The sequence below is a fragment of the Arachis duranensis genome, chromosome 4 (genome assembly GCF_000817695.3).
Source record: "Arachis duranensis cultivar V14167 chromosome 4, aradu.V14167.gnm2.J7QH, whole genome shotgun sequence".
NCBI classification, from domain to species: domain Eukaryota; kingdom Viridiplantae; phylum Streptophyta; class Magnoliopsida; order Fabales; family Fabaceae; genus Arachis; species Arachis duranensis.
The window spans coordinates 13,211,663-13,225,447 of NC_029775.3; the positions used below are offsets into that span (position 1 = coordinate 13,211,663).

General features: G+C 37.4%; 1 protein-coding gene across 1 annotated transcript; it reads left to right on the forward strand.

The window, feature by feature from the left end:
- Window positions 1–2,427: 2,427 nt before the first annotated feature.
- Window positions 2,428–3,874, forward strand: LOC110280423 (uncharacterized mitochondrial protein AtMg00860-like). Its single transcript, XM_021141461.1, has 2 exons — window positions 2,428–2,802; window positions 3,587–3,874. The coding sequence occupies exons 1-2, from the start codon at window positions 2,428–2,430 to the stop codon at window positions 3,872–3,874; spliced, it is 663 nt and encodes a 220-aa protein (XP_020997120.1).
- The last annotated feature ends 9,911 nt before the right edge of the window (window positions 3,875–13,785 follow it).

The following is a 13,785-nucleotide window of genomic DNA, read 5'->3' on the forward strand; positions in this document are numbered from 1 at the left end:
TATTTTGCATTTAACTATATTTGTTCTCCACTTTTAATTTTAATTTGTATCTCCCTTTTAGAGTTTGATTATAGAGAAACACGATTTATATTTATGCTTTTGTTGTACTTTTGGACTGTATATATTTCCAGTTGGCATTTGCTTCACGGGTTGAGACTATATATTCCTTTGTCTCTATAATTTACTCTGTCTGCGTTCATCATTTTGTTTTGAGCGTGATGCGATTCTTTTCATCTACCTTGGTTTTCAAGGCTCCTAGTTAACCTATTCTTCATATATATATATATATATATATAATTATTTTGCTTTTAGACATCGTAATGCCTCGCCACCTCTAATTTATGACTTAAACATGAAACTTTGTGTGGTAGGATATTATATTATGGTATCAAAGTAGTTCATTTCCGTAGAGCCTGTGGAACAAACTGACTATGCTTCAGAGATACTCTGCATTGTGTGTAAATGCTATTTAGGATATCTACTTGACAAACATAGCATGTTCATGATCATAGTTTTGGGACTTTGAAGAACTAGACTCGAGATATTGGGATTGATCACCTTAATATCAATTGTTCGGTGTGGACAAGACCCAAATGGCATCTTGTGGACGTGAGTGAGATTATCCGATTGATTTTTGTGGCCGCTCTGGAGAATATAACTGCTGCTATACAAGCTACTGCTGATAGGCTGGGATAAGTTGAAAATGGAAATAGAGACAGAAATAGATCTGGTAGTAAAGATAACTAAGGAGTTAGAGTTTATGCAGCTGAAGTAGGGTTCTATGACGGTGGCAGAATACGCCAACAAATTTAAGAAACTATGCTGGTTCTCGAGGGTGTGTCAATGTGCTCCGAAAGGCTATGAAGAATGAAAATGCATTAAATATGAAGGTGGTTTTCGGAATGACAAATGAGTGCCGTTGTGCCTATAGAGATCTGAATCTTCTCCGAGTTAGTGAATAAGAGCAGGGTAGTTGAGGATTACTCGAGAAAGGATGCTTTGGTGAAAGGTGATTGCTGAGAGCTCTATAAGATGGACCAAGACAAGGGTTATGCAGCGAGAGGTCAGAATTTCAAAAGATGCGGTCGTGCACCTCAATACAACCAAGGCCAAAACAACTTTCGAAAGAGCAATAACAACAATTACTGAGAAAGAGGAAGAGGGTAGCAAGTTCAAGTTCCTCACAATGATTTGACCATTAGGAGGTGTGACAGTTATCATCGTGATACTCCGTATAGAGTCGGTTTGGACTTATGCTACTCGTGTGGTGGAACTGAGCACATGTCATGAAATTGTTTGAAGAGAAACTGCGGATGGTGCTGCTAGGTCTGACACGCTGATCAGAGGTAACTATGAAATTGGTAACAAGATTTTAACTATTTTATATGATACTAGGACGTCACATTCATTTATATCCTTTGAGAAAGCTAATGAATTGGGGTTTAAAATATCTGAGTTAGCCTATGATTTACATGTGGATACTCCAGCCTCTAAGGTTGTGATAAGTAGTCTTGATTGTCAACAAGTACCCTTTCGAATTGAAAACATACAGTTTATTCATGATTTGATATGTTTGCCATTGAATGCACTTGACCTGATTTTGAGTTTGGACTAGTTGTCAAAATACCATGTGTTATTAGACTGTTTTGAGTGTTTGGTTCAATTTATGTCTGAAGGGTCAGAAGGGCCGATTATAGCAAAGGGTTATTATTTGAATTCAGTTGTGGTGGACTGTAGTGGGAGTGAATGTTAGGAATTTGTACTGTTAGCTGCGAGTTCGTCAGGAGATGACCAGAATTTAAGTCAAATTTCTGTGGTAAGTAAATTTCCAGAAGTATTTTCCAAAGATATACCTGAATTTTCCCTCCTCGAGAAAGAGTTCGCAATAGAGTTAATGCCTGAAGCAGGACCAATTTCGATTGTGCCTTATAGGATGTCGCCGCTAGTGCTAGCAAAACTTAAAGTTCAGCTGAAATAGTTGATGGATAAGAGTTTTATCTGTCCAAGTATTTCTCCGTGGGGAGCACCAGTTTTATTGGTGAAGAAGAAGGATGGCAACATGCGCTTGTGTGTGGACTATAGACAATTAAACAAGGTGATGGTGAAGAACAAATATCCTTTACGAGAAGTGATGACCTGATGGATAAGTTGCAAAGAGCCGGAGTTTTCTCTAAGATCGATTTAAAGTCCGGTTATCACCAGATAAGGGTGAGAGAGGAAGATATCCCCCAAAACAGCTTTCAAAACTTGCTATGGTTACTATGAGTACACTGTGATATCTTTTGGGTTAACGAATGCCCCTACTATATTTATGGATTACATGAACAGAGTATTCCGACCCTTTCTAGATAAATTTGTTGTTGTGTTCATCGATGATATCTTGATTATTCTAAGAATGCAGAGGAACACGCGGAACACTTGCGAATAATGTTGCAGATTCTGAAGGAGAGGAAGCTTTATGCAAAGCTTTCCGAGTGTGACTTCTTGAAGGAAGAGGTAAAATTTTTGGGACATGTGGTGAGCAAAAATGAAATAGATGTGGTTCTTGCTAAGGTTGAGGCGGTGAAAGAATGGGAACAACCTACATCTGTGATAGAAGTGCAAAGTTTCTTGGAATTAGTTGGTTACTACAGAAAATTCATTAATGATTTTTCACATATTACATTAACGATGACCAGGTTAACTCGCAAGGATGCACCTTTTGTGTGGATGCTCGAATGTGAGGAAAGTTTCAAAACTCTGAAGGATATGATAACTACAGCACTTGTACTTGTGTTGCCTGAATCCTATGAGCCATTTATGGTTTGTTGTGATACTTCGTTAAAGGGTCTAGGGTGTATGCTGATGCAACACCAGAATATTGTGGCTTATGCTTCGCGACAGCTAAGGCCACACAAAGTAAATTATCTGACTCACAAGCTGAAAATCTGTGAAGTAAATTATTCAAAATATTGGAGACACTATCTATACAGAGTAAAGTTTCAAGTCTTCTCTGATCATAAAAGCTTAAAATACCTCTTTGATCAGAAAGATCATAATATGCTCCAAAGGAGGTAGATGGAGCTACTGAAAGATTATGACTTTGAATTGAACTACCACTAATGTAGTGGCGGATGCGTTGAGCAGAAAATTTTTAAACTTCTCTTGGATGATGATTAAGAAAGAGGAGTTACTGAGAAAGTTTGCAAATCTTAACTTGGGTGTTAGAGAGGTAGCTGGGAGTGTATGCTTGAACCAGTTGCACATCTCTAGCAATTTTAAGGCTGGAATTCAAAAAACTCACCAGGATGATCAGAAGTTGTAGAAGATGCTGCAAGTGATTGGATAGAAGAAACAAGAAGAGGTTACCCAAGACAAAGAGGGGATTTAGAGGTATAAAGGAAGAATTTATGTGCCAAATATGGGAGAGTTGAAACAAGAAGTGTTGTCAGAAGCTCACAAGAGCAGATTTTTAATCCACCCAAGAACCACTAAGATGTATCATGACTTGAAGGCGATGTTCTGGTGGCCATGAATGAAGAATGACATGGCGGTACATATGTCTAAATGTTTGACTTGTCAAAAAATAAAAATTTAACACTAAAAGCCATCCGAGACATTGCAACCTTTGGAGATTCCCCAGTTGAAGTGGGAAGGTATTGCCATAGATTTCATGTCAAATTTGCCGAGGACTAAAGTAGATTTTGATGTGGTATGGGTAATTGCTGACAGATTAACAAAGTCTGCTCATTTCTTGCGTATCCATATGACTTATACTTTGGAGGAGTTGGCGATGTTATACATTAAGAAGATTGTGAGATTGTATAGTGTGCCTATGACTATGGTGTCAAATAGAGATCCTCGTTTCACTTCAGAATTTTGGAGAGCTTTTTAGAATGTGTTCGGAACTCAATTGTGCCTAAACACAACGTACCATCCTCAAACCGATGGCCAATCGGAGAGAGTGATACAAATGCTAGAGGATATGTTGAGAGCTTGTGTGTTGGACCAACCGATAAGTTGGGATCATTATATGCCACTAGTGGAGTTTGCATACAACAACAGTTACCATGCGAGCATCGGAATTGTTTCGTATGAGGCTCTGTATGGGAGAAAATGCCAATCTTCATTATGTTGGCATGGGTCAGAGAATCGAGTTTGTTGGTGCCTGAATTAGTGTCTAAGACGACGAAACAAATTAAAAGAATTCAAGCTAGAGTCCTCATGGCACAAAGTTGTCAGAAAAGTTACACGGATTGGCGGCGAAAGCTGTTAGACTTTGATGAAGATGATTGACGATTGGATTTTTGATGGTATAGAATTTCACAAATGAATTCTCGTTGCAAGTATAGTTTCTAAACCAATCATTAATCCTTTCATACAAAAAGTCACCCACTAAAGTTGCTTGATCCATCAATCCCTGTGGGATCGACCTCACTCTTGTGAGTTATTATTACTTGATGCGACCCGATATACTTGTCGGTTGGATTTGTGTGTTGGAAATTCGTTTTTCCACAAAAACACCATCATTATGAGTTATGTTTTGGGGTTTTGATAAGAGACATGAAAGATAAATGGCAAGGAAGTAAACTAATGACTAAAAAAGTCTTGGCAAGGGTTGGTGGTCAAGGATCTCTATCCTAATCACTAACCACAACTTGAGAATTAGCAAGGATCAATCCCATTAAGTCATCCTCTAACTAGTAGTAAAGGAAAGTCAAGTGAGCTATATCAATCCTAGTCCATAAGTCCTAACTCTCCACTAATTCAATTAGTGAGAACTAGAGTTAATGGCTCCCAATCATCAATCACTTGGACATTAGCAACTCAAGAGTTCCTAAGTTACCTTCCCAAGCCAAGAACATAAAATTCTACTCTAAAATCCAACCAAGCATTTTAGCAAACACTTGGAAGGTACAAAAGATAAACATCATGAATTGCAAGAATTAAAGAGAACTACAACTACAAAAGCAAGAGATCAACAATAGGAAATCAAAACAATTATGAAACAACAAAGAACTTACCAATTGCATTGAAGAAGAAATGTAGATCTACAAAAGAATTCATAAACTATAACTAACAATACAAAGAAATTACAAGAGAAGAGGAATTCTACAACTACAAGAGAACAATTGAGGATGAAAGAGGAAAATTAAGAGAGAAGAAGAAGAAGTAGATCTAGATCTAAACCTAATCCTAATTCAAGAGAGAAAAGAGCACTTCTCTCTCTAGAAAACTAACTCTAACTACTTCTAAAACTAAACTATGACTAATGAATAAAAGTATGTAAAGTATGTTGATTCCCCTTCAATCCTTGGCTTAAATAGCATCAGAAATGAGTTGGATTGGACCCACAAGGCTTCTAAAATCGCTGGCCACGAGTTGCATCAAGTGAATCATGTGCAACCATCGGCACGTACGCGTACAGTGCGTGTACGCGTCCTTATACGTATAGAAACTATGACGAATCTTATATCATTTTGAAGCCCCGGATGTTAGCTTTTCAACGCAACTAAAATTGTGTCATTTGGATCTCTATAGCTCAAGTTATGATCGATTAAGTGCGAAGAGGTTGGGCTTGCAGCTTTGCGATTCCTTCATTTCTTCATGAGTTCTCCATTTCTACATGCTTTTTCTTCATTCCCTCAATCCAATCTTTGCCTCCTAAACCTGAAATCACTTCACAAACATATCAAGGCATCTAATGGAATCAAGGTGAATTAAATTTAGCTATTTTAAGACCCAAAAAGCATGTTTTCACTCTTAAGCACAAGTAAAAGAGAATAATAAAAACCATGCTAATTCATTGAATAAATGTGAGGAAAGGTTGAAAAAATACTCTAAATTCAATACAAGATAAACCCTAAAAATAGAATTTATCATTCAGCTGCCATGTCTACTTCTTTTTCGAAATTCTCTATAAGGTCCTCTCCGGAGTGTTGTGCTTTAGCTTCTCTTAGCTTCCTTTTCAGAGTCCTTTCAGGTTCAGGATCAGCTTCAACAAGAATGTTTTTATCCCTATTTCTACTCATATGAAAAAGAAGAGAACAAAAGGAGTAGTGAAATCCTCTATGTCACAGTATAGAGATTCCTTGAGGTGTCAGAAGAAAAGAAGAATAGAAGAATGAGGTAGAGAGAAAATAAGAAGAACTCGAACACAGAGGGAGAGAGAGGATTTGAATTTTAAGTAGAAGAGAAGTGTTAGCAAATAAATAGAAAGAGATGAGAGAGAGAGTATTTGAAAATTAAAACTAAAACAATTAGTTAATTAAAAAGATTTTTGAAAAAGTGGTTAGTGATTTTCAAAAATTGGGAGTGGAAAAGTGGTTAGGTGATTTTGAAAAAGATAAGAAATAGTAATTAGTTGAAAAAGATTTGAAAATAATTTTGAAAAGATAAGAAGTTAGAAAAATATTTTAAAATTAAAATTTTAAAAAGATATGATTGAAGTTTATTTTGAAAAAGAATTTAAAAAGATTTGATTTTTAAAAATTAAATTTGATGACTTGACTAACAAGAAACTAAAAGATATGATTCTAAAATTCAAAGATTGAACCTTTCTTAACAAGAAAGTAACAAGCTTAAAATTTTGAATCAAAATATTAGTTGTTAGCAAGGATTTTCGAAAATATGAGATAAGATTAAGAAAAAGATTTTTGAAAAATTAGTTTGAAAATTTTCAAAAAAAAATTGAAAGATGAATGTTTAAAATATGTTTGATGCAAAAAGTTATGAATTAAAACATGAAAAATTAAAAAATTTGAATTGGAAACAAAATTACCTCCATTGTGTCATCCTGGCGTTAAACACCCATATTGCTATCCATTCTGGCGTTTAACGCCTACTTGACTGTCTCTTTGGGCGTTTAACGCCGAGCCAGATACCCACTACAAGAAAATAAGTCTATTGCCACGCTTTTAAAGCGTGGCGAAAAGCTGAAAAAAGCGTGGCGATAGCTTTTCGCCACGCTTTTTGAGCTACCGCCACGCTTTTGAAAGGGTGACCTATGTAAGGGTGGCGGTTGCTCTATCGCCACGCTTTTTTCAGTCTATCGCCACGCTTTTTTTTGCCACGCTTTTTTACAAATTGGCACTTTTAAAAGCGTGGCTGTAGGTGGGAGATATGGCCATGCTTTTAAAGCGTGGCGATAGGACAGATCTGGCCACGCTTTTAAAGCGTGGCGATAGGGCAGATCTGGCCACGTTTTTAAAGCGTGGCCAAAGGAGAGGTATGGCCACGCTTTTAAAACGTGACAATAGGAAGAGATACGGCCACGCTTTTAAAGCGTGGCCATAGTAAGATATACTGCCACGCTTTAAAAGCGTGGCGAAAGCCTTGTTAAATTAAAAAAAAATTCTTTTCGTAATATAAATTTTCAATCCTTTTTTATTACCAAACCTACAAATATAGTATGCAATTTTTATTACAAGACATATCAAACAATAATTAGTGACATATATAATTTACTATAATTGTTTTATACATTAAAAAACTAATATTCAAATACAAAATAAATCTCGAGTTCAAATTCCAAAACTAAAAACCGAAGAAAAATACAGAAACAATACAAGTTAGAACTGCTCATAATATATCAAATTACACTAATAGAGATGCTCATCAGCCTAAATACTTGGTAAAAGATCATAATCAACCTCAAACTGCTCCACTTTGTGCATTAAGCGTTCAAGTTATCCATTCCAATACTAGCCTGCAGCAAAATATCAAGAACAATAAAGCAACAGAAACTAAACTATGCTCACTGATTGGTAAATGCAAATCTAAAAGTACAATAATACGAAACTCAACTATGCTCAAAATACCAAACTAAAAGCAACAGACCTTCTGCAAATTTGATTTAACAAATGTTTCCCCAGATGGAGTTTTGTTCACTGATTTTGGTGCAGATAGCAGTATAAGAAGTTATTGCTAAGTACTATTATACTGAACCTGACTCCATTGATTGCAATTTCCCCGAAAAAAAAAAGATAGATCATCATGACACTAGTTCTTCTTGGCTCCTAATGCAATTGTATAAACTCTTTCAACATCAATCCAAGCCTCTGCAGCCTGCAGAACCAGATCCAAATCTTAGCAGAGAAAAACAAAGAAAAGAGGCAGAGAAAGGAACAATGTATTCTCACCATACATTTTCAAGCTCCTTCATCACATAGTTTTGGCTTATCTTCTGGGGGCAAACCAGCTCCTTTGCCTTCCAATGAACCAACAAAGAGGCTTGAGACTCCCAAAGCCAATCCAAGAAAGTCTCTGCGTGAACTGCTATTAACCATAGCAGCACATTCAGTTGTATCTGAGGCCTTTTCTTTTACCACCGATCTTTGGTATTGCAGAACCAAGCATCGAAGCCTGTCAGCAGCAATGCCTTGAGGATTGCAGCCCAAACTTTTACAAGTAGAACCTACCCCAAAAAAAAATTACATACTTTAGAAAACAATTGTGACAGTTAAACCCATGAGAATAATTTCTATGCACCAACACTTTAAAAGCAATTTGAAACTTTCAGCCAATAGAAATTCAAAAAGGTATGAAGTCATGGTGGATAGTTATGATGATTTGGCACTTTCTTGAATTTAAGTGAATCCTAAATGAATAGTGAAATTGAAGAATGGAAGCTGAGGGCAGTGATAATAGTTGAGAAAATTTCAATTTCGCAGAAACAGAAGTGGATTACAAAGTCACAATGAATTCACCTTTACTATCCTGTAAATACAATGCATGAACTCATTAACTCAACAATAATTCGTTATTACTTTCCTCTTAGAAAAAAATAACTTTTTGGCACCACTATCATTCATCTAAGAACATGACACAACAGATTATTGAGTTAAACAATAACTAGTAGTGCTCCTCAAACTAAAACCTATACAAGAGTGGAAGCAATAACAATCTGAGGTTGTGAACAAAACAGAAACAAGAAGCAATGACAATGTAACATTGTTTGAGTTGTGAAATGAAGAAAACAATTGGAAATTTAAGGAAGCAGCACATAGAATAGATAGATTCTATTATCAGGAAAGAATAGCTTAGATACTAATAATGCTTTGATTTCCCAAAATTTATTTGAAGAATTTCTCTTTAAAAATAACTGACATTTGAGAAAGGTGCTGACTAACATTAGTAGAAACAGGAGATGCAATGCAATTACATCAAATATCAAAGCATTATTAGCAATTTACAACAACCATTTGTAATGTCTTAGCAGAGAAAAACAAAGAAAGGAGGCAGAGAAAGGAACAATGTATTCTCCTCAAACTAAAACCTATACAAGAGTGGAAGCAATAACAATCTGAGGTTGTGAACAAAACAGAAACAAGAAGCAATGACAATGTAACATTGTTTGAGTTGTGAAATGAAGAAAACAATTGGAAATTTAAGGAAGCAGCACATAGAATAGATACCTAGTGGAAGAAGTAGAGAGGAGAGAGAAGCAGCCATTGTTGGCATATCATATCCAAGGTCGAAGGTTGTAATATTATATGTCATTTGATGTGGATAAACCAAATCCACTTAAACACATCACCTGTCAGAAACTGTCCTTTTATCTTTTTCTTTTTCTTTTTTTTCTTTTTCCTTTTCCTCCCCTATAGATAACATAAAATCTTAATCCTTAATAAATCTTGTAGTAGTATAAAATAATTTATACCACTCAAATCTTTTATTTAATATGCAAAGAATAGAATCATCAACAGAAGCAGTTGTTTATTAAACAGCAGCAATAAAAAGCATGTTTCCCAGGTTCAAGCAAGCAGCAAACAGAATTCATATGACTTAACCAGTTCCACAAACTGAAATCATTGCAGTTCATATAATATGGACCAAGCAACAAGCAGAGCAGCACTCAGCAACAACAAACCAAGAAAAATTAATGAAACAGTAACACTTTCACAGCATCTATTTTGGACAATGAAAAAAAATACAATAAACAGCAATCACAAGTCCAGAATTCAACACCAAAACAGCACAATAAACAAGTTCATCCAGGGCAACATTCAGAGGAAATAAAAAATCTAAAATAAAGTGAATTGATAACACTAGACATCGGGTAACCATCATTGTAAAGATTAAAATGCAAATCAGAAGACATACCTTTACAGATTCATATATATCTTCAAACAACAAGCTAAGATCACACTAACCCGGTTTTGATATCTTTCAATACAATATTTATTAGGTTTCGAGAACTTTAGCTAATCTGTTTATTAGCTAATGAAGCTACCGAATTCATATATACAAAAAATTTCTTAGGGCAAGAAAAAAAAAGTAGGCTACAGTTTAGGGATTGTAAAAATATATAACAGCTAAAATATCAAAATTCAAAATGCAAGTTTCGAAATCTGAATATATTCTCACAAATTCCCCAAATTTTCAAATTACGCCAATCACCCGTTCCCCACCAAAACCTCCCCAAATTGTGCACAACACTAAAAAAACCCTAAAATTATCAAATGCACAAACCAATTTCATATCCGAAAAGCAATGCTGGCGCGAATTGAAACATGAAAGAAAGAGGAGAAGAACCTGAAACAACGCAACGAAAGCAACAATTCCTTCAACAAGGGCAAGACTGACATTGACACCGAGCAAGAGACGCGGAAAACAGTTGCCGCCTCCGAGCTCCGACATCTTCCCACATTGTCCCTTGTCGTATTCGCTTTTGGAAGGAATCGGTTGAAAGAGGTGGCGCTGACGCTGACGCTGACGGTAAGGATGCTGGTAACGGCGACGAGGAGACGAGGCGGAGGGGGAGCGGAGGCTAACGGCGCAGCGATGGTGGTTCTGGTGACGGCAGGGATGTGAGCTCCTCCAGGGGTAGCCAGGGTGAAAGAGTGACTAGGGTGAAAGAGTGAGCTCGATCGCGAAAAGGGTTGGGGACCGGGTTGGGGGCCGGGTCTATTTTTTTTAAAAAAAAAAAACCTTTTGGCCACGCTTTTAAAGCGTGCCAAAAGAGGACCAGGATATGGCCACGTTTTGTAAGCGTGGCCGTAATGAAACTCTGTCGCCACGCTTTTAAAACGTTCCTGTTTCTCTCTATGGCCACGCTTTTGAAGCGTGGCAGAAAAAAACGTGGCCGTTTCTCTAATCAATTGCCACCCTTCAAAAAGCGTGGCCGTTGACCCTTTTCGCCACGTTTTTGAAGCGTGACAAGAAAAAACGTGGCCAAATCTCTATTCAATCGCCACCCTCACAAAAGCGTGGCCATTGACCACCTTTGGCCACGCTTTTAAAGCGTGGCAAAAAAAAAGCGTGGCCATAGGCCTATTTTCTTGTAGTGACCCTGGCTGGCGTTAAACGCCAGGAATCCTTCTTTACTGGGCGTTTTTCTGAACGCCCAGAATGCTTCTATTTCTGGCGTTAAACGCCCAGAATGATACCTTTACTTGGCGTTAAATGCCCAGAATGATAGCCATTCTAGCGTTTAACGCCCAAAATGCCTCTTTACTGGCGTTTTAATGCCAGTAAGCTCTTTTTCTCTGTGATTCTTCTGCTTTATGTTCTATATTTATTTATTTATTTATTTTTATGAGGAGAGAGGAAAACAACAAAATGAAACAAAACATAAAATTTTAAGATCAAAACAAATAATGCATGCACGAACACTTTGAATATCAAGACAAACACCAAGAACAATTTGAAGATCATGATGAACATCAAGAACATATTTTTGAAAATTTTTAAGAAAAGAAAGACATGCAATACACCAAACTTAGAATTTGACACTAGACTCAAACAAGAAAGAAGATTACCTAATCTAAGCAACAAGATGAACCGTCAGTTGTCCAAACTCGAACAATCCCCGGCAATGGTGCCAAAAACTTGGTGCACGGAATTGTGATCACACTTTCCACAACTCCGGTACAACTAACCAGTAAGTGTAGTGGGTCGTCCAAGTAATAAACCTTACGCGAGTAAGGGTCGATCTCACAGAGATTGCCAGCTTGAAGCAAGCTATGGTCATCCTGTTAATCTTAGTCAGGCGGATTCAAATGGTTATGAGGCTTTGATAATTAAAAGATAAATAAAATATAAAATAAAGATACTTATGCAATTCATTAGTGGGAATTTCAGATAAGCGTTTGGAGATGCTTTGTTGCTTCTGAACCACTGCTTTTCTATTGTCTTCATCCAATCATGCGTGCTCCCTTCCATGGCAAGCTATATGTTGGTGGATCACCGTTGTCAATGGCTACCATCCGTCCTCTCAGTAAAAATGGTCCAAGTGCGGTTTCCACACGGCTAATCATCTGTCGGTTCTCACTTGTGTCAAAATAGGATCTCTCTATCCTTCTGCACACTGTCACTGCACCCAACATTCGCGAGTTTGAAGCTCGTCATAGTCATCCCTTGCCAGATCCTACTCGAAATACCACAGACAAGGTTTAGACTTTCCGGATCTCAGGAATGCTGCCAATTGGTTCTAGCTTATACCACGAAGGTTCTAACCTCATGGATTCGAATGCTCTGTTGTCAGGAGAGGCGAGTCAAATCTGTGGATCAGAGACCCAAGAGATTATACTCCGGCTGTTGTCCAATGACTACCTTGAACATCATGTAGACCGCTTGTGGTTGTCAGGCACGCGGATCTTGTCTAAGCGAGTAACGAAGATAGTGGGTGATTGTCACGGGTCACCCCTTCATTCTGACTTAACTAAATTAAGTACGAGAGTATATCTTAGAGAAGAAGTAAGCGTGAATTGAAAGAAAAACAATAGTACTTGCATTAATTCATGAAAAGCAGCAGAGCTCCTCACCTTAATCTATGAGGTGTAGAAACTCCATCGTAGAAAATACATAAGATAAAAAGGTCTAGGCATGGCTGAATGGCCAGCCTCCCAAATGTGAAAATATGGCATAAGCTCCAGATACAATAGTAAAAAGTGCTATTTATACTAAACTAGTTACTAGGGTTTACAGAAAATAAGTAACTAAGTGCAGATAGTGCAGAAATCTACTTCCGGGGCCCACTTGGTGTGTGTTTGGGCTGAGCTTTGAAGCTTTCACGTGCATAGGCCATTTTTGGAGTTAAACGCCAGCTTGGATGCCAGTTTGGGCGTTTAACTCCAGTTCTGGTGCCAGTTCTGGCGTTTAACGCCAGAAATGGGTCTTTGGTGGGAGTTTGGACACCGGTTTGGGCCATCAAATCTCGAGCAAAGTATGGATTATTATAAATTTCTAGAAAGCTCAAGATGTCTACTTTCCAACGCAATTGAGAGCTTTCCAATTGGGCTTCTATAGCACCAGAAAATCCACTTCGAGTGCAGGTTAAACGTGAGGTTAAACGTGTTCGATGGCTTTTCTCCTCCAGGGTGTTTTCTTCATTTCCAAGTTTAACCTCCAGTTTAACCTCAAACTAAAGGTTAAACGTGGTCTACCCAAATTGCCTCCAGGGTGTGCTTTCTTCATTTCCAAGTTTAACCTCCAGTTTAACCTCATACTGGAGGTTAAACGTGCTCGACAATGAACACCCCTGGGTTGCCTTCTTCCAATTCAACGTTTAAGTTTTAGTTTGACCTTAAACTGAAACTTAAACTTAAACTTAAACACCACCATTTGAAAAGGTTTCTGGGCCAATTATATTGAAGTTCAAGTTAGCAATTGAGCACAAAGATTAACTTAAACTGATTATGGCATGAAACCCAATTGAATATCATGGTTTATGGGATTGGGCCTGAAGAATTGATGAGTCTGGAACTTCAAATTGTTGAGTCTGGTGTCATTACTTGTTTATCACTAAGTTTGCTCAATGAATGTTACAGAATTGGATCACAGCCTCATCAAGATTATGGACCA

Bases quoted from the DNA above. Each gene is read 5' to 3' on its own strand.
- LOC110280423 (XM_021141461.1), top strand. From the start codon at position 2,428: ATGTTGCAGATTCTGAAGGAGAGGAAGCTTTATGCAAAGCTTTCCGAG. The intron at 2,803-3,586 runs GTTTGTTGTGAT...TAACACTAAAAG, and splicing joins AATCCTATGAGCCATTTATG to CCATCCGAGACATTGCAACC.